Source organism: Anser cygnoides, chromosome 24 (assembly GCF_040182565.1).
Source record: "Anser cygnoides isolate HZ-2024a breed goose chromosome 24, Taihu_goose_T2T_genome, whole genome shotgun sequence".
Lineage (NCBI taxonomy): Eukaryota > Metazoa > Chordata > Aves > Anseriformes > Anatidae > Anser > Anser cygnoides.
In genome coordinates, this window is record NC_089896.1 from 4,846,645 (window position 1) to 4,872,018 (window position 25,374).

Sequence of the window (25,374 nt, forward strand, 5' to 3'; positions counted from 1 at the left end):
CCCATGGCATTTCGGCACCCCAAATTACAGGAGGATAAATATTAGGCCATTGGAGATGCACCGAGGCAGTTCCCTGGGGCGCAGCCTCCTTGCAAGATGAGCGGCGACTTCCACCCTTGTTTTTATTTTAGGACATTTGGAGGATGCTCAGTCAGCTGAGCACCACAGATGTCTGGAGATTCCTTTCAGCCCAGCGCCAGCTGATGGGATGTTGCTTATCCCCCTCCTTGTGCCGCACATGTTCCTTCCCACAGCCCGCGCACCCCACACGCAGGAGGCTCATGCAGTATCGAGGGGACGGGTACGAACTCATTCGCCCCCCATCACACCGAACAGACACCCAGATGATGGAAATTCGACACAACCGCAACGAGGAACATCCTGACCAAGTCCCAGCTGCTGCTCGTTCTGCTCAAGCACAGCGTGATTGATTTCCAGCTTTTAGCTCCGAGCGCGTCGGGATAATCAAAAAGCCATCACAAGCCAGCCGAGCACAAGCAGTTCAGAGCTCTCTGTCTCCAGGACCATCCAGGCCCGCGTCCGAGCGCGGTGTTTTGGAAAGGAGCCAGGCCTCGTGTCCAGTGCAGCAGGGCAGGATCCCGGGGGGGTGTGCAGCACGGGGATGTCCATAGCATCGGCCACCAGAACCGCCTGAGGAAACAAGCCCAGGAGGAAGGCAGGAGGGGTTTGGCCCCGTCAGAAGCAGCCACGGGCTGCCCAGGCACAAGAGGTTTCCCAGCAGCCTGGAGGAGCGCGCCGGCACCCCGCACGGTGCTGGGGCAGCCAGGAGGGGACACCGGGGTCCAGCCCCTCTCCGCTGGGTCACACACGGTCAAAGCTGTTTTCCTGAGGCTCTGCACACACAGCATGGCACGAGGAAGCGTGAATTTCACAGTCCTCCACCGTCTCCCCCAAACCTCTCCAACACACCTCGCCACGCTGACGTCTCGTGCATCCGCCTGAACACACACGCAGAGTTTGCTTTGCTTACTCTGCTCCGACAGTTTTTCTAGCGTGGTTTATCTGTAGCATCCAGGGGCTGCAGGATACGAGGTTTCGCAGGAATATTTGCTGCTGTTAGCAGGAAGAGCTGGAGGCAAACCCTGCACCAGACACTCACAGGGTGCTGCAGCCCCCAGCACCCCCAGAGAGGGGACCCAGCGCCTGATGTGGCTGCATGGGATCCCTAACGGGGCTCAGCAGAGCAGGAGCAGCCTGCAAGCTGTTCATGTGCAGGGCTGCAATGAGGGGCAGGCTGTTTTTTTTTTTTGTTTTAAATGGTTTATTCAAACGTTGGTGACAAGTTTTCAGCAGTTGTCCCCAGGCGGTAATGCCTCCTCTGCCTGCAGCGTGCTCCTTAATACACCGAGGCCTTTCTCCAGAGGGTAGCCTGGTTTGATTCCTCCCTCCTAGAGAGAAAGTCTGCCCTGGACGTGGTTCTGCTCCCGTCCCAGCATGGTGCCACGATGGAGGGACACGGCTCTGACCCCCAGCCTTCGCAGGGCCTCAGCAAGCCCTGGCGGCACCGAGGACCTTGCTGCGATGCTCCCCATGTCCCGACGCACAGCTCAGCGAAATAAATCGCCCAGCACTGCACGGGGGCTGTGATCAACACCCTCAGTCCCAATCTGAAAGCCACAGAATCATCGCAGCTCTGCAACAAGATGGTTAAAACCATCTGCAGAGAGAGCCATCCCCTCTCCAGAGGCTGAGCAATTCCGGACGGTTTCTATTTCTTTGCAGCTTTCACGCTGAATGGAGACAGCTCATACACCAGGCTTTCAATACGAGGGCCATTTAGGATTGAAAAATAGAGAGAGGTTTATATACAAAATGGGAGCATTTCACAAAAACTCTGCCTCTCACTCCCTTCGAGAATTATTGTCCCTTATTATACCCCAACAATGGAAGGAGCCGCTTCCTCACCCAGGCGAGCACGATCAGTTCTCCTGTCATTTTGCACAATGGAAGAGGAAAATAACGTTGACCTGAAACCTGAGCTGAGGGGCCCGTGAAGAGCCAGCACCCTTTTTGCCTGCTGCTCCCCATCCCTCTGGGGCAGGAGGGCACGGCAGGATGCGGCCACCACCAGCTGCCGGGGGGGGGGGGGCTTCATCCTGCAGCAGGGGCGGCGCGGAGCACGGCAGCAATTTCTTGCCATTAGCAGCACCCTGCAAATGTTCATTCAAAGCGCCTGTCATTTTTGTAGGTATTTTTGGCTCCCGGCAGCACCGAGGTCCGTTGTATAACCCCCTCACTGCCGTGGCTCTGCGTTATCTATTTATATCCACGCGGGCGGGGAGAGGTCGGGTTCTCCCGACATCCAGGAACTGAAGAGCTGTGGTCAGCCTGCTGCCTTCTGCGTGCTGCTCTCCTAAACCTTCCCCAAAGCAGCCCTGCTTTAGACACCCAGAGACCCCAGCCCAGGCTGGGCACCCTTCCCTGGATGCTGCTGGACACGACCGAGACTTGGAGGGGGTCTGGGAGTCCTCGGCCTCATCCTGCTGCGGTGCAGCTCCAAGGGCAGCTGGGCAGGAGGTGCTGGCCTCGAGGGCAGCCGACCTCTGCCATGTCACAGGGCTCCACGGGGTGGGCAGGAAGGGCTTCAAGGGCTTCTGCTCGGCCCCCAGGGGACGCGGAGCTGGCTCCCGGCTCCCCACACAGGTGCAGCCTTGTTGGGCTGAGTCAGCGGGGTCGGGAACAGGCGAGTATCGGAACAACACCTGGAACAGATGGAGACTGCTGCTGCAAGCACCAGCCTATGCCCCAGGTTTCTCTACAGCGACGGAGCCAAACGGGGAGAGCTCAGACGAGCCTGCTGGGTTCTGCACAGCACTTCCATGCCCCGTGCTTCCCGGAGCAGCAGCCGCAGAGACCTCGGGAGGGAAGCGATGCTGCAGGGAAATGACTGGGAGCAGCTGCTCCGTGGTCACACACCCGTTTTGCCCATTAGTGAACTCTGTGCAGGTACCTTATGGGTGCCAGCAGCGTCCTCCTTCCTTTACGGGAAAGCACCAGGAGACCCTCAGGCACTAACACATCACAGAGACGAAGCCGGGCTTAAATCACACTGAGCCCAGGCACAGCTTTCTGCAGCACCTCTGCAGGAGCAGCTCCACAGCAGAACGTGCACAGAGACACCAGAACCAGCATATCCTTCCCATACAGCTGCCATACGGGGCCTTTCAGGTCAATTTTACACGCAATTGGAGGCAGCTACATTTAAAAAACGTGCCCAGAGCTTGGGCGTTCAAGGAGCAGCAGCGAGGCTCCGTGTGCTGCTGCATCGCTGCTCTGCCGTGCAGCCAGCTCGAGGATCTGCAGGACTTCTGAAGTGCCTTATCAGGCTTTATTAATTCTTTCTAGAAAGAGCTGCCAAAATAGACGGTGTGCAATTATCCACAGACGTATCCGCCACCAGGAATAAACATCTGCAACGAGACCTAGTAAGAAAGCCCTCCTACCTTTGGAAACGTTCAAACATGAGAATTTACAGCAAATGGAAGGAAAGCAGTGAGAGGGCTGCAGCAGGACAGGCAGAACCGGGGCTCTGCATCCCGAGTATGCTGCTGTTCCTCGGAGTTATGGGAGCCCCTCCACCACCAGGCTCCCACCTCCAGTGGCTGCACCGTTACGCAGGGGAACAAAGCAAAAGGCGAGAATTACAGCGCCAAGCCTACGAAAGCAAACAAACTGCATCTTTCCATGCTTTCCAGCTGGGATTCCAACAAGCACTTCTCCAAAACAAGGCTGAGGGGGCGTACAAACCTGCTGGCCACTCATCTGCTCCAGGAACTATTTCACCCTGGATGCTTTCTACCAGTCAACGCAAACTGTGACTCAGCTTTATGCCTAATGCACAGGCTGCGAGGTTGGCAGATGAGAGGGACAGGTTCAGAATCCAGAAGCAGAAGATGACTTGGCCAGCCTGACCCATGGGACCTGGCCGTGGGGCAGCAGTGCCCAGCAGATGCCATCCCTTCCTCGCCGCAGCCGCATGCCCCATTTCTGCTGCTGGAAACCTCCTGACTGCAGGCAGCAGGGATGCTGAGGGTAGGAGAGCTGGAAATCGTTCTTATAGGGGCTGCAGCCCTGCCCCATCCCAACCCCAGAAGCAGCAGCCTCATCTTATCTTAGGGGAAAGTTTCTGTTTGTGCGAACCTGGGAAATAAAACAGCTCCATCCCCCCCACGACGGGCATTGTTCACTGCCTAGCACAGGTGCTCCAATTCTTCCTCCCCAAAATTAATGCCTGGCTCTCTGGATCTTGTTCAAGGTGTCTCACCCTGCCTCCCTGTGCTCCTTGCAGTGTCTCTGCTCCAGAATATAGCAGCTGAACGTTTTTGCCTTACGTCTTTAATAAGAGGAGTTTTGCCATAGCTTATTATCGCTAAAATTAAATGTCACCTTGGGTTTTCCTCGCTCACTTTAGCACACTTTGCTGCTGCCTGCTCCATCTATAAAAGGAAATTTTATGGCTCTTTGCTCTCCGCTTCTTAAAAACTGCATGCAAAGAGAAAAATATCACCTTTCTTTCTTCCTTTTTTTTTTTGTTAAAGATACGCAGAAATTGTTTGTGAAGTTGCGTGTTCATCGCACGGTGACCTTCTGGGAAAAGCTGCACGACCGCGCGCGATTGATGCCAATGAGGCTCTACAGCAGCAAGGGAAAAACGGGGAGGAAGTAAAGATTCTTCACCGATTTTTCAGGCCTCTGGGACTCCACTAGCTCATGAATGCAGGTAGTATTAACCTATAAAGCACTTCGTCCTGACCTGCTTTTACTGCTTTAACCCTAAAGCGAAGGCAATGTTTGTCTGCAGTTGGTGGGACAGGGACCGCAGGGGTGCCTGGTTAAACCTGTAAGGACAGCGCTGGCGACGTCGCTCCTATGATGATGGGGATGTCGCCAGACAAGCATTTCGGAATGAGATATTTAAGCCCAAATCCCTTAACTGCTTTGCAGCGACAAGAGCCTCATCCCACAAGACCGCTGAATTAACCCTGTTCCCTTTTACTAAAGCATGCTGGGGCAAGAAAATCCGCTACGTAGCACTCCTGCCCTTGTTTAGATTCAGGGAGGGGATGAGGCTTCAACACGCCTTCACCACCGAAGGAAAACAAGAAGTGGGGTGTCAATAACCTAACAGAGAAGTTCATTTTTAATTCTACTCATTCACTGCTCTTTCAAGCCCAAAGAGAGCTGGGGTTGGATGATGTGGCACGGACTCTCCATGGATTCCACCAGGATTCCCCATCTCTAATCAACAGCGTAATTTCTGTACCTTTACTTAGAAACAGGACAAAGATGGAGCTAAATCAGAGTCCTACCACTCTGATTTGCAATAGAGGCTGGCACGGAGTAAAAGGGCCATGTGCAGAGGGACATTCAGGCAGAGATTTGGGAATTTCCTGGCCGGCTGGCTCCTCAGTGCTATCAGCCACCCCTGGACCCATCCTCCCTTCGTTTCATCTCTCTCTGCTCACCTCACTCCCAGCTCAGCAGCACCCAGCGACAATCTCCACACTGCCGAAACGAGCGCTTCCCTTTGTTCTGCACCAGCTGCCCAATAATTCCACGGCCTGCCTCTGTGCGAGGACCAACAGACTCAAACCCTCTGCACCAGAAAAGCATCGCATTAAGTATCACTGCTCCCGTCTCTCCTTCCTCAAAGCAACGCTCGGGTCTGTGTGAGCTCAGGGGCTACCCCCAGCAGTTATTTACAGGCTCTCCAAAGTCTACAGACAGATTTTTATTCATTTGTTTTCGGGAGGATCCCTAGGCAGCCTTCCTTTTGCCTGTGACCAATCCTTCCTTTAAACTATTCTATTCTCAAATGGATTCTTTCATCCAAAGAGAACACAGCTCCTTCCCCCCCAAAATAACCAGGATACTTTTGAAGTTGTTTTGCCAGCATCCAGATCAAGCTGGGTTCATTTTTAATGATATCCTTATGCTCCTGTTACACAGCTACAAAGATTGTTTTGATACTTCAAGAATATTTGACTCACCCGTCAAAATAAAGTACTGGAAACGAAATAAAAAACCACCCTCGAATCCAGAAATCACTTATCATTACCACAAACACGTTCCGCGCGATGCGATCTGGCCTGACTTCCCAATTAGCTACGATCCCAGAGTCTTCTCCTGGAACCAACGTGCACCAGAAGTCGGGCTATTAATTAACTGCAGCGGCTTTCTGCGGCTTTTGTCAGCTCCTAAATTGCTTTTTCCTCGACGAGACAGTGCGCACGGGTAAGACGAGCGAGGAAGGGCGGCAGCGTGGGGCTGAAGGCAGCACCGTGGCCTCGTTCCTCCAGCCTCAGAGCTGTAGAGGATCCTCCAGCCTCCAGGTTGGGAGCTGTAGAAGTGCCTCCAACCTCCAGGCTGGGAGCTGTAGAGGCTCCTCCAGTCGTGGAGCCCCTGGCGAGGCCACCGAGCCAATTCCCTGCCCGGCAGCCAGCTGGGGAGCTCCCTCTGCTCCCCGTTCCCATCTCAGGCACGGATGCAGGGAGCCCTCCGTCCACCATCCCACCCCATCCGCCTCTCGCACCCCTCAGCCTCCAGCCTAATCCCTTTATTATTGCTGAAACACGCACGAACTAGCCCTCCGGGGACCTTGCAAGTTTTTTATGATTTTTTTCTTTAATTTCGCTAAGCTGCATTTCCCTTTGCCAGGAACCTTATTTTGATGTAAATCTTGTAAACAGGGGACCGGTTCGTTCAGATGCTGAGAAAAAGCAAAACAAAAGCTCTTCCAAAGAAGTAGATCAAAAGTCTGCAGTTGGCTTAAATAAAGCCAGACTGACAATTAGGTTGGGAAATTCGGCATGGATTGGGAGGGGGGAGAAAAGCGACAGATTTAATGGTTTTATTAATAGGAAGGAGAGGTGCAAAATAGCAAGAGAGGGTAGGGGGGATGAACACATCTTCAGTTTAATTACCATAAATAACCTCATGTAAAAAGTCCATTGTTCAAGCCGGTACAAAATGCCTGCACAAAAAGCTAAGTGCTGAGGCAAATAGAAAATTTAGACCTTCAGAAAAAATTATTCAATATTTAAAGTGTTTTCCTTGCAATCAGGTGTACCCATTTGGATTTCTTTTCAAGTTGTGTGCCATTCCTGAAATCACTACCAGGGGATAATTACAGTACTTTTCACAAATGAAGTACAGACGACGCAAGAAAAGAAGCCAAGCTGTCAATATCATGGCAATAACGCACAGACATTGTCTTGCCTCGACACAGAAAGCATTGATCCTCCCTTCGCCGCCACGAGCAACATAAAAGAGAACCAAGCAGGGGAGGACCCCGCCGCGGCGAGGCACCCCGCTCACACGCCGGGGAATAATGCTCTCAGCCAAGGTCTGAGCGTCCCCCAAAGCCGTTGTTTGCATGGCTTTGAACTTGGAAGGGATCAGTCACTTCTTTTTGAGGGAAAATAAAGCCTACCGGACGTGCCCCATCATTCTGCTGGACGCCAGCACAGTGCCTGTAAGGTGAGTGGTGAAATTCATCTCCTTGAGGCTGCCACCATGCCAACGGAGGGCAGGACGCTGACGGCACGTGGTCAGCAGGGAAGTGATGGACTCCTCAGGTCACCTAATTGAGAAGGACAAGGTTTCTGCGATGTGAACGGGACACAAAAAAAAGTCCCCTGCTGCTTGAGCACGAGCACAGCCCAACCAGCCGTCACTTGAAGCCGTCCCACCGAAGCCTGGCAGGGAATTATCGCTGCCCCAAATACTCTGCTAGGAAATGACTGCACTTCACACCACGACCTGAAGGAGGTGGCTGCTGCAGCACCTGCACAAAGCAGCAACCCCCCAAAAACGCTCGTCCCCAGTGAAATCTAGAGCCAAGAGGACTGCATTGAGTACCGAGACCTCATCTCTGGGTAAGGAGAAGGAAAACAGTTAATGCTGGAAAGGAGAGAAATGATCCTGCTGTTATCTGATCTTGGCTGGACACAGCAGATTATGCAGAATACCAAAGAAAGTAGCATAAGCAAGATCCTTTGGTACTTGAAATTATCCACATTATCTTAAAAATAGATCAGGCCCCGTGCCCCTTTGAAGTTCTGTCACTATTTTTAACCGTGGAGTTGGGACTTGGTTTTTTAGGTGAATTCATCAGTAATTTATGCTAATGGATCTCTGTGCTAACGCTCCATGCCTATCTCCAGATCTGTCTAGATGCCGGCACCACGATAACCACGGGAACAGCAGCGCAGGCCCCACGAGCCCACAGGAGCTGGAGCACCCCTGCTCTGCCGTGTCCGGGACCGCATCCTGCAGCACCCCTCCAGGTCCCTCTGTCCCCTACGCATGGCTCACGTTCACCCATGTTCTTCCCACTGCCAAAACCACTGCATAAACGCTTGGAAAAACTTGAGTTTTCTTCTTGGCAGGCCTGCACCTTTCCGTTATGGAGTGCTGGAGCAGCCAGCAGCCAAGGGACCACAGATTTCGCTGCAGAGCCGGGGATGCTCTCGCTGTCCCCGCGGCACGCACCGCCGCGCTCCATCTCACAGCCTCATGTAACTCCAGCACTCTTTTTTTTTTTTTATTGACACATCAAAGAGCTCCCCGTAAAATGTATTGAAGTTACGATGCCGAAAGGAGAACGTTTCAGCAAACTTCTTGTAAAATAAAGCTGTAAGGAAGAGGAAGCTCCCAGCTGGCTGCACATGCCCGGCTCTCGCAGCAGCGGGTGCTCACCCAGCGGGGGGCTCAGCGGCTGGAGCTGGCCCAGGAGCAGCACCACTTCCACTCATCCCCTCCTTAACCACACCACCAAAAGGCACCATTTAAATCCGCATGTTGTGCCTTCTGGAAAGCAAACAAAGAGGGTTGGAGCCCCAAGGCTGCCTGTTGCTGGTCTGGGTAGCATTCAGACACAGCAATTTAAGAAGGGGCTCTTGCGAGCGCAGGCAGGTAACACCAAGCTGCCGTGAGCAATGGTCCCTCTGGCTGGGAGCATTCACTCCAAGGAGCGATCCATTTCGAAGCAGGAACAGAGATGGTTTCTTCCGATCACCCATGGATGCAGGACTGCAAACACCACTGCCAGTGGAAATCCCCACCCAGCTGCCTTCCTTCAGAGCGCAGAGACCCCAAGCAGCTGGGTTTGCTGCTACTGATCCCCTCTCCTCCTGCTTCCTGGTAGCCCTAAGAGCTGCCAGGAGAGCACAGAGAGCTGGCTCTCAGTGCCCAGGACCACGACCAGCAGAGGCACTTTGCTCCCAGTCCCACAAAAAGGGATATCTACATATTTTCAGATGACATATGAGCAGGCTTCAGGCTGAAATCACACCCATTGTAACCCATACTACTCAGACACAGAAGCACAGGCTTGAAGCCTGGACGTGAGCTCTTTACATTTGGTATCAGCACATAGGGACCAAGATCTGATTTGGTTTAGTCTGCGTAAGTCACTGCAGGTGATCTTTGTCCCCTCCCTGAGAGGATCAGAAGTTGCACCAGCAGACCCCAGAAAGGCTCAGTTGTCCTCTGCTGGCTCCCAAAATTAAATCAAAACCACGAGAATCCCTCTGCTTTTCCTTTCCTGGCTCATAAGGCTAACATCTTGACTTTTTTTTTTTTTTTTTAAATATCTATAAAAGCAACACCTCCAGGTGTTTTTCTGCTTCCATTGTCACTCGAGTGCCACTGCCAGCAAACAAGGATCTTCCCCTCTCCCATACTCAAGGGTTGTTTTGTCAGGAGTGTAACAAGCTGTCTGTTAGCTTGAATTATTCATCCATACAACATATGTTAATCTGACCAATTTATAGCAGCTGCAGGCCTTGAAACATCTCCAGAGTTGACCCTACAGGTGTTTTGCCATTTTGATAAGGGTCCTGGAGGCACAGCAGGTATCAGCCAAACCGACCCCTAACAACGCGGGGTCTCACGCCTGTACAAAGCCTGGGCACGGCACCCACCTTGCACCAGACAGCGAGGAATAACTTCTGTGGCCCCGGTGCTCAGCGACAGGCACGTCCACGAGCACCCCAACTCCTGCTGCGTGCTCGTGCCGGAGCAGTGTGATAAGTCTCGCCCTTCTCACCCGCCTCCTCCTTTTAATACAGGCACTAAAAGTTTAAAGTGAACCAGTTTAATGTAGAATAATGTGAAACGAATCCCCACGGAATATCTCACCCGTGAAGGGTGATTACAACCCTCATGTAAGAAAGACCTTAAATAATATCGGGGCTTACGGTCCTCGCCTTTGGTTTTGGGGAGGACGAACAGACGCGCGACCTTCATGGATGAGGGGCTGTGTATGTATTGTCGAGCGGTGCAGGGACAGAAGACCAACCAGATCTGTTCAGAGGAAGGCACGTGAAATTATTCAGACAAGTGGAAGCAGGGGGACAGCATTATTTAGCCCTGGGGAGGGGAAGAGGAGTGTGCATGGAACCCCCCCCCCAAGCCCAAACCCTTTGAGCCCCCACTCAGCCCCACGAGCAGAGGGACAGAGCACAGCCCACGTGAGCAGGAATTGGTGATAATTAACACATAACCCGCCCAACACCTGCAGTGTCTGCCCTGTACAACTCAGATCGGACTCGGGCTTCTTTTTTTTTTTCTTGGCACTGCGCAGAACCTGTGAAGCATCCGGTGTCAAAGCAGCTCATGCCTTTTGGCATAGACTGTCCCCACGTTTCAGTTCAGCTCCACGCTTCCCAACTTGTTCGGCAGTAGCACAGAAGTGGAAGAGATAGAAAAAAGCATTAATAAAACCTAAATTAAAATCAAATCTCAAATTCTACTGGAATTTGCTCAAAAGAAAGGAGAATCAATTGCAGCCTGTTCCCAGTTCTTTAAGGCAGTCTCATATTGTTTCTAATGGAACAGAAATCAATAAGAAATGCTTCTGATGGTTCATTTTTTAAGCTCAATACCAGCTATGCAATTTGGTTGACAATTATGAATGATCTGTTATGTCATCCAGCCCTTTTTCTGCTACCCAGCTTGCCAAATCCTGCAATCATGTGTTATTGCTTGCAGGTACATCTTTAAATATTGGTTTGCTTTCCACTTTTCTACAATGATCACTCAGAAATAAACTGAATTCACTGATCAATTCCATTGACTTGAAAGCAAAAGTTATTAATGCCTTCAGTTTGATGCTGGCTCCTAAACTTTTCTGATCCATTAGTTATGAGAGCCCATTGATTGAAAGCACACATCCTCCTGTCTTTGTTTTTTCAATGAAAAAACAATGCTCTTCTTAGAGACCCTTTTCCCCAGGAGGCACAGCTTGGTTTTTCAAACCAGCACGAGACGACAATGTAATTTCACCACAATAACCTCCTTTGTGGGTAAAAGTGACAAAGCTATTTTTGAAGCGCCTCATTACGGATGATTTCATTTTATTTCCAAACCATGCATTCTTCTTTCATCTCCTGCGTGCGTTTTCCTGGATCTCTGCGCTCCAATCTTTCGGCGTGTGGATCTGCAGCTACAAAGGCAGGGCGCTTCTCAGCTCCGCTCTGCAACGCCTGCTCACGGCAAAGCCAATGCGAATTCCTGCATCTGAGTGACCATGGTGCAGCAAGTCGGGCTTCGGGCCCTGCTCTGGACCACGATCGATGCAGACCCAGCAGCACCGGGCTGTGCCCCAAGCTGCCCTCGAGCCCCACTGCACAAGGGGCTCTTCCAAGCCTTCCAGACCCAGAGGAGAGCAAGAGCACGTTTATTTCTGAGCAACGCATAACCAAATGCTGCCCTCAGCGAGCACAACCCTCCTCCTGTCCCTGCTCAGGCAGATTTGGCTGCATCAAACGAGGAGGGCAAGGGAAGAAACCTCTGCCTCCTTGTTCAGAGGAAAGCCTGTTGCTATTAAAGATGCTTTTCTTCTGAATTTGCCCCCATTATAAGTTGTTGTTTTTTTTCTCCTCACAGGAGAATTACTTTCAAACTGAAGTGTGCCTGTTCAGAAAGCTGCTGTTGATCAGTGCAGACACGGGACGGACTCACCCAGCCTCTGCTCTGGAGGAGGTCATAGGAACTGCCACAGCATTCCCACAAACGTCCTAAACATCCAATCAACCTGAGGAAAGGAAAAACATGGCAATACATCTAATTTGCAAACCACACTGGCTGGGCTCCGTTTTGCAAATCGTTAAGCACATCCTTAACCCGAAGCTAATTAATCAACTTACTGAAATCAAAGATACTTAAACGTCTCTGAAGATCCAATCTGAAGCGCTCAGCATCTCACAAGCTCAGAGCCCAGCAGAGGTCAACAACGAACTGCTCCAACAACCTAGCTCAAAGCTCACCGCGGGTCAGTTCAGAAATAACAATTTCTACATCTCCACATTACAAACTTAGCTGTTTTCAGTACAATTTACAAGTGTTTAAAGTGGTCATTATGTCTCATTTGGTGATGAAAAAATCATGTTTTAATTTTATCCGTTAGCTCCCTTTAATATATCTAATCATGTCAGGGAAGCCTTGTGCTTGGAGCAAGTCTAACATCAGTTGCCTTTCCTTTCAGTTGAAGACATTCCTGAAAATGTCCTATTGATTCTGAGAAGAGAGTCATTCATTCTCCCCTGAAGGCTGTGCTGGAGCCGATCAACGCGCTGACATAAACATATAGCATTTGATCAGCATCGAGGGAAGGCAAACCCGCAGCCAGAGCTCAGCGACCCGGCCCAAACACCACGCCAGAAGCCTCCACGATGGCTCACTTTTACTCCTGCTGACTGTAACGCAGCAGGGGGCAGGGGCTGGGTTTCCCTCAGGAGGGAAGACAGGATTTGGAAAACAGGTGGTGGTGGTGGTGGTCTGCACCGCTGCCAGATTCTTGATCTGAGTAGGGGAAGAAGAATCGAGCCCTTAAAACCACCTCCAGAAACACTGCACACTTCTGGAAATGAAGTCAATGAGGAAGGCAGCAGTGGCACAAACAAGGAGACTGCTTCAGCTTCCTAGGAAGCACCAGAGACACCTCCCTGAAGTGGGATATGGGAAACCAAGAGCCCAAAAAAGAACAGAAAGAGGTGATGCTGCATCCCAAGGCTTCCCACGAGCGGCCTGGGGACAGAGCAGGAGAGCGAGGGGACACAGCCCCTGCACAGCAAACCTCTGCTCGGCGGCTGAGAGCCAGCCCCAGCTTGCTCTGTCCCCAAATTTCAGGGCTGAGCCACTTTGGACAAGGAAGTCAAGTCTTTTTGGCAAAGGGAAATGAGAGCCTCAGGCTTCTTCCTTATTAATGTCTCGTGATCTGGAGCGCGTCATGTGTGCATTCGATGGTGGACTAGAGGGGGAGGAATGAGAAAGAGGGGGAAAAACCTCCCCAAAGCCCTTTCTGCTTATTCATTTTTTGCTTTTGGAGCATCCTCGGGGATTGCCCTTCACATCGAGGAGCGTGGTTTGGAGGAGAAAGAGGGCGACACGTTCTCAGGGAGGTTATTTACAAGTGCTCTTTCTCTGGAGATCAATGTGTTGAGTCTGGTGAAGAACGATTTCAATTTTGCCTCTAAAACTTGGATCAAACAATGCTGACGATGCAAACTTCCCTGCCATCCAGAGATTAAACTTGTTCTGCTGTTTTTAATAGGGGGCTGAGCACATCGCTTGCCAGCGGGCACTCAGCACCGTGCTGCCTGTCTTTAAGCAGGCTCTGGGAGCAGAAATAACTGATGTGTGGCTGCATCCTGCTCGAGATGCTCCCGAGGCATCAGCGTGGTGGGGGGAGTGCCCCACAGGATGGAACAGAAAAAAACATTCCTGAAACCAGGTGCAAAGATGAGACAAAGTTACGGTAGCCAACCAACCTGGGTTTCATTCTGGGTTACCACAGGCTCTTCCTACGACCTTGACCAACTCGCCGTGATTGAGGGCACGATGACAGCGCGAGGACACAAGCGTCCTGTGCGGCGCTGGAGTTTATAAGAGGTCTATATTCAACCATCCAAAGCCATTTATAGCAAGAGGTACCCTTGGCATGCAGCATCCCCTGGGAACTGACTGCCTCGCTGAGGTTGATCACCCTTGACTTCACCTAGAGCTGTTTCCTCCCTGAGCCAGGAATTAATCCCACTGCCTCCCCATCCCAGCGCCTCAGCTGTCAGAAGCGCACACCCAGTGAGAGTGATCGGCTCCTGCTGATGGGAACAGCAGCTCCTACCTCGCAGGAGCTGCACCCGCTTCTGCAAGATCCTCTTTCCCAGCAGCGTAACACAGAGCAACGCGATAACCAGCAGAAGTCCCGGTGTTTTAGTAACCACAGAACCCAATTCTGCTGGGGGGTTGCAAGGGCTCCCCGATACACACAGCTCATTGCCTAGGAAGGACGAGACCAGAACCCCAGCCTGCTCTGCGAGGCATCTTCTAGCCGCATCTCCATGGCACACAAGCACGAGCCAAGTCTGCCAAAGCATCCTCTGAAAATGAAGATGTTCCTGCTGTTCTTCCGTGCCTCAAGGACAGATCGCAATCTTCTGCTAGGATTATGTTACGGTATTTCAGTTGGCTATAAAACGATAATAAGCACTGGATTATGCTTTGATGCACGTTAGTATCAGCTCAGCAGGATCTGCGGGCGCTCCACAAAACCCAGGAGAACCTCCAGCCTTCGCAGCCACCCGCGCTAGCAGCAGCCCTCTCCATGGAACACTTCCCAAAGGCTTTGATGACTCATTAGCTGCCTTCAGCTAACTAACAAACAGCAGCAAACACAATAAGGTGCATTTTGGCTTTTTCCAGAACAGCACCACTCCAAAAAGGCACTTAGAATTACCTCTAGGAGCAGATGGCAATGCCTCACTCACAGTTACTTATTACAGCACTATTTAATGCAGCACTAATAAGAACAGCCTCAGCTCTATCCATGCCACTTTGAGAGGGGCACAGACTGAACGCCAAGGATCTCAGCTCTCCTTTCCTATCTGTAAGGCAGGATTGCACAAGAATTTTACCTTTTTATTTTACCTGCACAAGAATTTTAGCACAGCCTCCCAGCAGGGAGGACCAAGCCAGGAGAGCACCACAAGCATCTGCACGGAGGCTCCAGCCTCCTCTCACCATAACCAGCAGGCAAGGCTCATGCTCGTCCCCCATCCCCTCTCCTGCACCATTCTGGAGCTGGCAGGCATGCTACTCTTCCCTTCTCTTCATGCAGCCTCTGCATTGTAAAGTGATATTAAACTTGTCCTTAGCCCCGTCGGAGCAGCAGACGAGGCGGCCACGCTTCACCAGCTCCTGATTAGTCAGTCCTGCAAGACTTTAATCTATTCGGAGGGTTTTTTCCTTCTCCTTTCTAATTCATAAATGGGTATCTTTATATTTAATCTCTAGTCAAACTACTCCTTGCTTGATCTTTAAACCGCTAACACGAGGGGATGTAATTGCATCTCTCCAGGGCCGCCTCACCCAGCGGCGAGCAGCTGAGCGGCGCTGGCAGGGAGAGCCCCAGCGTTCTGCTCTCGCCCACTCCCAGGCTGCATCTTACTGAGATGTGCCAAAATACCGCCTTGGAATTGGGATTGCTTTATGGGAAAGATGTACATTCACTTCCAATCTAAACACAAAGGCGCCTGACATCCGCGTTGCCCCCAGGTATGACAGGCAGACAAGCGCTAACTGATGGATTTGGGGTCATTTCAGCCCTAATTGATTAAAAGCAGCCGCCCAGCGCTGTCTGCTGCCAGCCACCGGCCTCCCCACACCAGGACGGAGCAGGCAGCACCTGGCACTGGCATGCCTCTGGGACAAAAACAGGGGGGATAGATTTTGATTTAATAAAAAACCCATCCAGAATGCTTCCTTTTGTTTTATTCCTGTCCGTTCCGTCCCCCCCTCCCTCCCCCCTGAATGCTTACAGAACAGAAATAGTTATGCAGAATTAATCATTTTTTTTACATTTGAGAAAAGCCAACATGAAGTACTCCTCTATATGACATCTTACTTTAAATATCCAATGTTCACTGGTTTACTGGACACAGTTCTGTTTTTTCCTCTTTGCATTTGAAAAAAACCCAAAAGCTTCCCATAGAAAATTATGAAAATAGGCTGTAAAGAGAGGCTCTTTATTTTCCAGTCGGGTTTCAATATGCTGGTCATGTTCTCCACCATGAAATGGAAGCGGTGCGGAGCACAGATACAATACAGGGAAGATCCTGCATACGCTGTCTAAAATAAAGCCTCACCAGATCTGTTTTACTTGTACTAAGACCCGCTTATAAATATTTTCCTTCTGTCCCATCATCAAGCAGAAAGGATAGGTAGAAATAACAGGGGTCAAGTTTAAGCAAGGGATTTCCAAGCCAAAAGAGCCCCTGGTTTTTATCCCAGAGCTCCATCACTCTAGTCCTCCAGCTCCTACAGCACGAACACGACTGAGCAATTGGAAGCTCCAGGAGAATTCTGAGCCCTCCGTCTGCTGCACGGCCAGCGGAGGTCTCCAGACCTGGTGCAGAAAAGAGGCACAAAGTGCATGGCTCAAGGCACACTAACTTTCAGCTCCTCACTCGGGGTGAAGCTGGCAGTCACCAGAGGCACTCAAAAAAGGGGTGCTGTGCCATGCGCGCCACCCCAACACACGCATCCATCCCTGGACACGTCCATCCACCCATCCAGCCCGGCCCCTGGGGCAGCTCGGAGGAACTGGGGAAACCAGAGCGCATCTTACCAGTCCTATTTCCAAACGCAATGCGTTGGCTATCTTTTTTCATTTTCTGTTTTCTTAACACTTCCAAAATACCAAATAAACATTGGATTTGAAGAAGTAACAGCAGAGCGTTCCTCCCTTCCTGCGAGGAGGGCCGCAGGGTGCGCAGGAAGCCTCCCACGCTCCCCTTTCACTCCAAGCACACCACAAGCTCCCTTCCAGCAGGATAAAACAGGAGACTTTACTGCTTGCTAAGCTGAAAAGCACCAAAATTAACCCCGTGCCCAGGCACTGACAGACACGAACGACAAGCATTTAGCTGGTGCAATGGCTCTGCACCAGCTTTAAGGGGAGCCCACCTGAAACCTTTGCTGCAGGGACCGGCGCAGACATCTCCTCGCAGCTGGCGAGCCGAGTTAGGAGCTGAGTGCTGCTGCTGGCAGCTGGTGGAGGTTTTTTTCCCTCCCTGACTGCCTCCATCTGCACCATCGCGTCCGGAGGAGCATTTTTCCCCATGGCTGATGCCCCCAGGAAGGCCGTTTTCCCCCCAAGCATCCCACCCCATGCCCCACCTCGGGTCCCCACTGAGCAGCGATGCCCAGCCCTGCCTCGTTTGGTTCTGTATAGGTAAGGCCAGATGCAGGCGCAGCTTCCCCGCCTGACATTTAAGCTTTCTCCCTTGTTCCAGCACACGCAGAGAAGTTCAGTGCAAATTGGAAGCAGGCCTGAGTTTGTCAGGGGACTGGGAAACACGGACGGGCTGCAGCTGGCCAAATTCATTCCCAGTGTAATTCCACCGATGTCTGATCTGAACAGGCATCTGAAACAACATGCTCTTTCCTTGCCCTTTGCATCTTCGCACGGGTAATTAGGCACGTGGGGAGCAAAGGGCCCTGGCCACTGGCAGGTGACCAACCTTCTGCTGCGCTGCCGCGCGAGGAACCGAGGAGATCCTGCCCGGGCTTCAGACAAGGGGACACACCTCGATGTTGACAGGCCAAAAATAAACCGCTGGAGAATTTATCAGAAAGCCAAGGAGCATACCAATTTTTTATTTTTTTTCTGTAAACCGGTTCCATGTAAAGATAATTGCAAGCAGAGTCTAATTCTGCAGTCTCTAATTTTCTTGTCTGACTAAGCAGGCATAATTTACACCCATCATTCGCAAATGGCTTCTCCCACCAATCCTAAAGATAGGGATTTTTTTTTTAAAGGGAAAAAAAAAAAAAGATGATTTCCTACCTCTGCAGAAAGAGGACGAAAAATGCACGCGAAGACCATTTGGCATGGATGTGCATCTCCACTCAGCCTAGTCCAAAAGATTATATTGTAGCGCAGGAAGAGGAGCGCTTGACAGAGCTGACTGGCCAAAACAGCTCCTCCTGTCAGGTGCTGGGATAAAGATAATAATTTACACTGGTCTTACTTACTCATTTGTTCCCCGTTGCCCTTTTCAGCCTGTAAGACACGCTACAATTTCACAACCCCGCCTGCTGCTGCGCGGCCCCGGGTGCTCGGACCCTGGGGTGCCCGGGCAGCTCCTCCCTTGCTCCCAGCACCTCCGTGGCTCCAGAAACACTGAGCCCCAAATTTCTGCTGCCTCCGATAACTTTGCCAAAGAAAAATAACTGCTGACGGGGGAGCCAGCCCCATGCTACGTGGCACCGTGCCGCAGGGCCACCGACCCCGCTGGGCTCCTGCCTGGAGCTTTACGCAGGTACAGGCCTTCAGATGTGTAATTAAAACAAACCCAAGATCTCTTCCTGCCCCAATTATTATTTTCTTATTCAAAGGGTGCCTCAGGTGTAATTAAGCCAGCCCCAGGTGACAAAGCCTGGCACACATCCCCAGCGTTGTGGCTGCATCAGTGGCTGCTCGCTGGGCTTCCCAGCGCTCCTGGAAAGGGCACAGCAAAGCAGCCGGGACACGAGCAGCACCGAGCGAAGGACACTCAGGTCCCCACCTCCTGCCCACCCAGGACCAGCTCCATCACGGAGAGGAGCCCCCCGGGACCGGGGCAGCCCCGGCGCCAGCTGCGTCACCGAGCGGCGGTGGCAAGGTTTTTGATCCCCGGAGACGTGCCGGCCACACACCGGGCTCTTGTCGGCGTTTTCCCTGCAGCGTCGGCTCCCCGCGAGCACCCATGTAAAATTAACGGAGCACAGCAGCAGGTGTCAACGCCCTTCTCCTTCTCAGCTTCTGATCTCGGGTTTGACAGGAGCTCACATTCTCCCAGTGTTTGCCTGACTTCCACAGTAATATATTCAGCAGAACTGGATACATTTCAAACCAGCTATTACACCACAGTGTGTTCCAACACAAATATATGCAGTGTAGCACAGCAACAATTCTGCTAGGAGCATTATTCTCTAACACAGATTGGGGGGAAAAAAACCATTTCCCTCCCTTTCAGCGTCCACTCCACCTGCCCAGCGGCTGCACGGAGCGGAGCGTGCCACAAGATGTGCTTTCCTGGCAAACTTGCATGAAGTTATTTAGAGAGAATAGGCTGGATAAAAAATCTAAGAAGTGGGAAATCCACAGGCTTTCAAAGCACCCTTGGTTTGAAGTCTTGTCTATCTGCGTCTGGCATTTTCCTAAGCCTTCTGGGGCAGGAGGGGCAGAGCGGGGCAGCAAGAGCCTGCCCCAACAGGGACGCGCCGAGCTCCCCCATTGCAAGTGAGGATTTCCCTCTCCCCCATCTCCTCAGAGGGATAAAATTAGCACTGAAATTGGTTTGTGGGGGACAAAGTGGTTTCTTGCTGTCTGCTTTCACAGGAGCCCCAGCAGCACGGGCACTGCCACCCAGCTGCTTGCCATGGGCTCGCTCTGGGCACAGCACCAGCACGAGCTGACCCAGGCAGCACCCGATTCTCCCCAGTGTGGTCCTCGGCACCTCTCCGCGCATCTACAGCTCCCCAGGGGACGGCTGCGGAAGGAAGCCTCGCGTATCCGAGCTCACCGCTCAGATACACCCATTACAGCACGTACAGAGCTGCAGGAGCCAGAACGAAAACCAGAGAGGCAGAAGAAGAGAAGCGAGCGTATGCTAAGGAGAGGAAGAGGAGCAATTTTTCCCTGACGGGTGAACTCGCAAAGCGCAGGCTCGGGGCTCTTTAGCAGCCCATCAATCAAGCTGCGAGGTGTCCGAGCTAAGGGATAGTGGAGAACATTTCAGTAGAGGGCACCCAAGCCCCAGAAATGTGCGTCTGCCAGCCCCCGTGTTTACTCCCGGTATTTTAGGAGACGACTTCGGCACATGAATCTCAGTAATGCGAGCGCTGGGCCTCGTAACTCACATTGATGGTAGCTGTATTACACCGGATGCACATAAATCTAAACAAAATACATGTGGATGCAGCTAATTCAAATGAACCCGTTTAGGTGCCATTAAAGAAAAAGAAGCCTCTTTTTCTTCGTTAGTACGGAAAATTGTCAGAGCTATAGAAACGCTTACGTCTCTCTCCGAGGCTCATACGTCCTCTTAAGCACAGATCTGATTTGGAAAAGCCCTTAGTCAACCAGTATTCTCCCCTAGACATCAATGAAATTATTTCAACTTCTTTTTCTACTTCTGCAAGCGGTTCCCTTTCATACTCAGAAGCGAGAAGCCTTGCATTAAATTCATCGGCTTTTGAACATCCACAAACCCACAGCTTTATTTAGGGGCGAGAGAGCTGAGGCTTTATGCATATAGGAAGTGTAAAGCACACTTCAGTATCCTACACGTGTGGGAAACAGAGCTTTAAATACCACAGGCAGTCACTGCAAAGAAGGCAGCATGAAAATCCTAACGTATCTCAATACCGCCCTAACTTGGAGTAACCGAACGGTCCTATAGCGTAAGCGGCGCCCCTACAATTGGAAGTTGTATTTATAACAAAGAATTCACACTAACTGGTAAGAAATATACTATGAAATGATGAATCACCACACGAAAGCCACTTGCGCATCAGCTGGGAGCTGGACAAACACAGCGTATTTTTAGCAACGCGACAGGGAACCATAAAAGAACAGCAGAGCCCTTCTGCTACGTCTCATTGCCCTTCAGCAGAGCAGCAGCACAGACGGCTGCAAACGGCCCCAACTTTAACCTCTACAAGGTTTTACCCTCACCCTTGAGCCCCCCCTGCCCTCTGTAGGGCCAAGGACCACCCCGACCCCACAGCACACACAAAACCCCAGCAGCAGCACCAGGCTGGAGCCCTGCCCCCAGGAGCTGCTCCCTTCATTTCCCAGACCCGCTGTCCTTTGTCACATCCATTTTGTCATGCTTTAATTATAGCATAACGATGTAACCCCACCACAGCTGATGGAGAAATGTGGCCTAATTGATAAAGATCATTACTCACAGGGGGGTGACAAAAAAAAAGGGGGGGCAGGGGAGAAAAAAACCCTAAGGCAACTATGGCACAACGCCTGGTAGCTTTAGCTCCCCATTTCCATCACTTCTGGTGCAGCCCCGAGATCGCCCTGGGGGGCAGCTGGGTGCTGCCAGGAGCCTGGGTGCTGCTGAGGCTGGGGGCAACGTGGGAGCTCAGCACCACGAGGGGGGCAGGATGGGCAGCACTGCATCACTGCTCGGGTTCTTAGGGAAGGGAAGGACACGCGAGCCCCGGGACGGGGCAGAGCGCACCCCTGCATCGTGTCTGCTTCGCCGAACAGTTTCTGGTGACTGATCTGATCCTGCTTGTCCTGCCCTTAGCAGCACAGATTGCGCTCCCTGACCCACACATCGAGCAGTATTCATGGCTCCCATACACCCATCGGATGCTAATCAAGTACAACAATACGAAACGCACCGTTTGTGCTGTTCCTGCAGCAGAATCCAGAAGCCGAAGCAGAAGTCAGAGCCTTATTAGCGCCTGGCGCCAGCAAGCAGCAGCACCTCGTCGCTAATGAGCGGAGTACATCAGCCTAGCAACTTCTTAATTTGAAGTTTACAAAATCAGAACTTCTTGTCCTGAGTTACTGAAAAGCAAACTGCTGTCGATGTACAGCCTCTAAAAAGAGTAAGAGAGTAACAGCCCTCTCTACCCTCTTCCTCCCACTGGATTATTTTTTATCTCCAGGTGCAAAGATTTACCAGATTGTGACATTTAATTTTCTAATAATTCCCCTGCAACAGCTGTCCTTCATTTAAGCAATAAGTAAAGAAAATTCCTTGCGTGCACTTTTGCTGAATCTTATCCTTTTTGGTGCCCTGAGAGACAAAACTGCCCTTAACGTGAGGCCCCCTTTTTGCTAACTCTGATTTGGGCACGGAGATTTCCTGCTGGCAGTCGGAGCCCAGGCTGCCCCCAGGAACAACAGCCCCGGAGCTCCTCGGAGGCTGGACATTTGCACAGGGCTTTGAAGGCGTTAAGCAGTGCCTTTGCCTCTTTGGCTCAGCTCTTAGGGAGGAGCAAGAAAAATCCCCTCCGTGGCGAAATAAAGCAGAGAGCCAAGGTCACGCTGCGGGGTGCCTTCCCCTGCCCCAAAGGAAGCGCGAGTGAAGCCCTGGGGAGGCACCGCTGGGTTTTTGGGAGAGGGGGGCCAGCATCCTCTGGGATGCTCCCCCTGAGCCTCTCCAAGCCTTTCCTCGGGGCTCCGTGGTGGCAGCAGGCAGCAGCCGCCCTGCCCAAGCTCCCTCCCCAGCACAGGGACCAGACGCCGCGGTGATGGGCGCACCGGGTGTCCCCGCGGCGCGGGTGCCTCCTCGGCGTGCTGCGTCTGCGCCCGTGAAATGCAAACCCCGTGAGCTTTGCTTTGACTTTCAGACCACAGCGATTTGCATGCGTCCCCTCCTCCAGCTCATCAGAGGCGCCCCAGCCGGGCGGTGCGACGCCAGCCCGGGGTGAGCCGCCCGCAGACAGGACGGAGATTTGCTTTTCTTACGGCGCGGAGCGCTCCGAGCTTGCTGCCGAGGAACGAGAAGGACGAGGAAAATTAACAGGATGAACAGATACGGACTAATAGTATGTTTGTAAGAAAATTAAAGATTTGCTCTTCAGATGTTCCAGGCGATGTAGTTAGCAGACAGCTGGCAAATGGGAGCGATTGGAAATGATGGAATAGATCAAATTATTTAAATGAGAAAAAATAAATTCGCCCCTAGCCTAGCCCAGCAAGTTGACAAAGCAGCCTACTTACCCGGTGCCTTCGCAGCGCTTTGTCTCCGTCACCGAGGTCATTACACTTGGCAGTGACAGCCCACGGGCACCAAATAAAACCGTCCCCAGGCCCCCTGCACCCCCCAGCTCCCAGCCCCACTGGTCCAAGCCCCCAGCCCCACCACCTCACCTCGCCCTGCACCTGCCACCGGGGACGCAGGGGACACGGGGGACACCAGGAGCTGTGGGGACACGGGAGAGAGGGGGATTCCCAGGACACAGGGGACAGCGGGGACCTTGGGGGACACCGGCACGGTGGGGTGGCCAGGGCTCGGGGGGAGGCATTGGGGTGGGCTGGAGCCACCCCTGTGTCCATCCCGTGTCTGCCCCGTGTTCCCTGTGACCTGCGTCCCCTGTGACCCATGTCGCCTCTGTGTCCTGTGTCCCTCCTGTGTCCTGTGTCCCCTGTGTTCATCTCACGGCCCCCGCGTCTGTCCTGTGTCCTGTATCTCCTGTGTGTCCTGTGCCCCCCCTGCGTCCCGTGTCCCCCGTGTCTGTCCCGTGTCCCCTGTCTGTGTCCCGTGTCCCCTGTGTCCCCCTCGTGTCCCGTGTCCCCCCGAGCTGCTGCAGCGCGGAGCAAGTGCTGAGCGCATCGGTGCGGGTGCGCGCGTGTGCGCGTGTACGTGTGCCTGTGTGTGCGCGTGTCGTGTGTGTCTGTGTGTCTGTCTGTCTGTGTCTGTGTGTGTGTCTGTGCCTGTCTGTGTGTGTCTGTGTGTGCGTGTGTGTGTGTGTGTGTGTGTGTGTGTGTGTGTGCCCGCGTGTGCACGCTCCGCGCCGGGGCTTTGTGCGAGCTGCGCGCAGCAGCGGTAGGAGGGGACAGAGCCGCTCCGCACCGCACCGGCAGCCCCGGCTCCGCAGGTGCCTCCCGACCGCCACCGGCACCGGCCCCGGCCCCGGCGGGACGGGCGCCCTACGATGAGCCCCGGGCCGGAGCCCCCTGCCCCGCTGCCCCTGGGGCCGTAGGGCCGAGCCCCGTCCCCCCCCCCCCCCCCCCCTCCCCGCCCCGGTCCCCCCCCGACGATGCCCCGGCTCTGGGCGGCTCTGGGCGGCGTGCTCTGGGAGTGCTGCGCCGCGCTCCTGCTCGGCGGCTTCTGGGGCCAGGGCTCGCAGGGGATGCCGCATGTCATCCGGATCGGTGAGGGGCGCCGGGGGGAGCCGGGGGGCTGCGGGCCGGCAGGGGGGAGCGGGGAGCGGGGATGGCAGCGGGGCGAGCCCCGGGATGGGACCCCCGGGATGGGGGGGGGGACGGGGGGGGACATGGGGACACGGGGGGACACGGGGCGCAGCCCCCCCGGTGCCCGGAGCAGAGTGGGGTGGCCGGGGGGGGGGCGGCCCCTGGCAGGGGGCGAGGGGTGAAAGGCTGGGGAGGGAGCTGGGAGTGGGGAGAGGAGGGCTGGGGGCTCCTGGAGAGGGGGTGCGGAGCTCCCGGAGACGGGGTGCCGTGCCCGGTGCGAGAATGGGGTGCTGTGCCCCCCGAGAAAGGGGTGCTGTGCTGCTGGACACGGGGATGCTGTGCTCCCAGGGAAAGGGGTGCTGTGCGCCTGGACGGGGGGATGCTGTGTCCCTGGAGAAAGGGGTGCTGTGCTTTGGAGAAAGGGGTGCTGCGTCCCCGAGAAGAGGGTGCTGTGCCCTCAAGAAGGGGGGATACTGTGCCCCTGGAGAAGGGGGTGCTGTGCTGCGGAGAAGGGGATGCTGTGCCCCTGGAGAAAGGGGTGCTGTGTGCCTGGACAGGGCGATGCTGCGCTCCTGGAGAAGTGGGTGCTGTGCCCTGGAGAAGAGGGTGCTGTGCCCCTGAGATGGGGATGTTGTGCCACAGAGAAGGGGGTGCCATGCCACAGAGAAGGGGGTGCTGTCCTCCCGGAGAAGGGGGTGCTGTGCCCCAGAGATGGGGGTGCTGTGCCCTGGAGAAGGGGGTGCCATGCTGCAGAGAAGGAGGGTGCTGTGCCCTCAGGAAGGGGGGTGCTGTGCCCCGGAGAAGGGGATGCTGTGCCAGTGCAAGGAGCGTGCTGTGCGGCTGTGCGAGAGGTGCCGAGGCTGCTGTAACAGGGGTGCTGAGCAGAGGTGCGGGGCCAGGAGCAGTCCCCGGCCATGGGGTCCCACCGTGGGGTCCGTGCGCCCAGCACGAGGCTCGGGCAGCGCTGGGGGCCGAGGCGCGGAGCCCCGCAGCAGGAGGGTGCCAGCGGCTGCCTTTGCCGCAGCCGCTGCTGGGGGCCAGGCGTTTTTCATTAAATTGCTGAGGTTCCGGGAAAATTTAATTTTTAATAATGTTACATAAAGTAATTGCACAGATAACAGCTCGGGAAAGAGTCTGCGATCTTTCTTTTCTCTAATTAAAGTAGATTCTTAAGTGTGTCACGTAAAGAAAGTCTGATTTCCAGCTCCAGCCCCTGCACCTCGCCAGCAGCGCGCGTTCCCGGGGATTTGCTGCCTGTCCAGAAACACCGAGGACGGCTTTACCTGCCTGCTCGGGGAGCAAATCCCAAGCCAGGGACACAAGTGGAAAACGGAGAGATGTCTGAGTGTGCTTGAGGGAAAAAACGGATCTGATTTATCCCGGTGCAACTACACGGCAGCCCAGGGAAAGGCAGGAAG

At 53.5% G+C, this 25,374-nt stretch overlaps 1 protein-coding gene across 2 annotated transcripts in view; it reads left to right on the forward strand.

Annotated features, from left to right (window-relative positions):
- Positions 1–23,791: 23,791 nt before the first annotated feature.
- The window catches only part of GRIK3 (glutamate ionotropic receptor kainate type subunit 3), a 108,052-nt gene continuing 106,469 nt past the window's right edge, over positions 23,792–25,374 (forward strand). For both annotated transcript variants that reach the window (XM_066982496.1, XM_066982497.1), the window contains exon 1: positions 23,792–23,917. In XM_066982496.1, the coding sequence (XP_066838597.1) occupies positions 23,803–23,917 (115 nt within the window). In that variant the 5' untranslated portion in view covers positions 23,792–23,802. The remainder of the gene's footprint in view (positions 23,918–25,374) is intronic.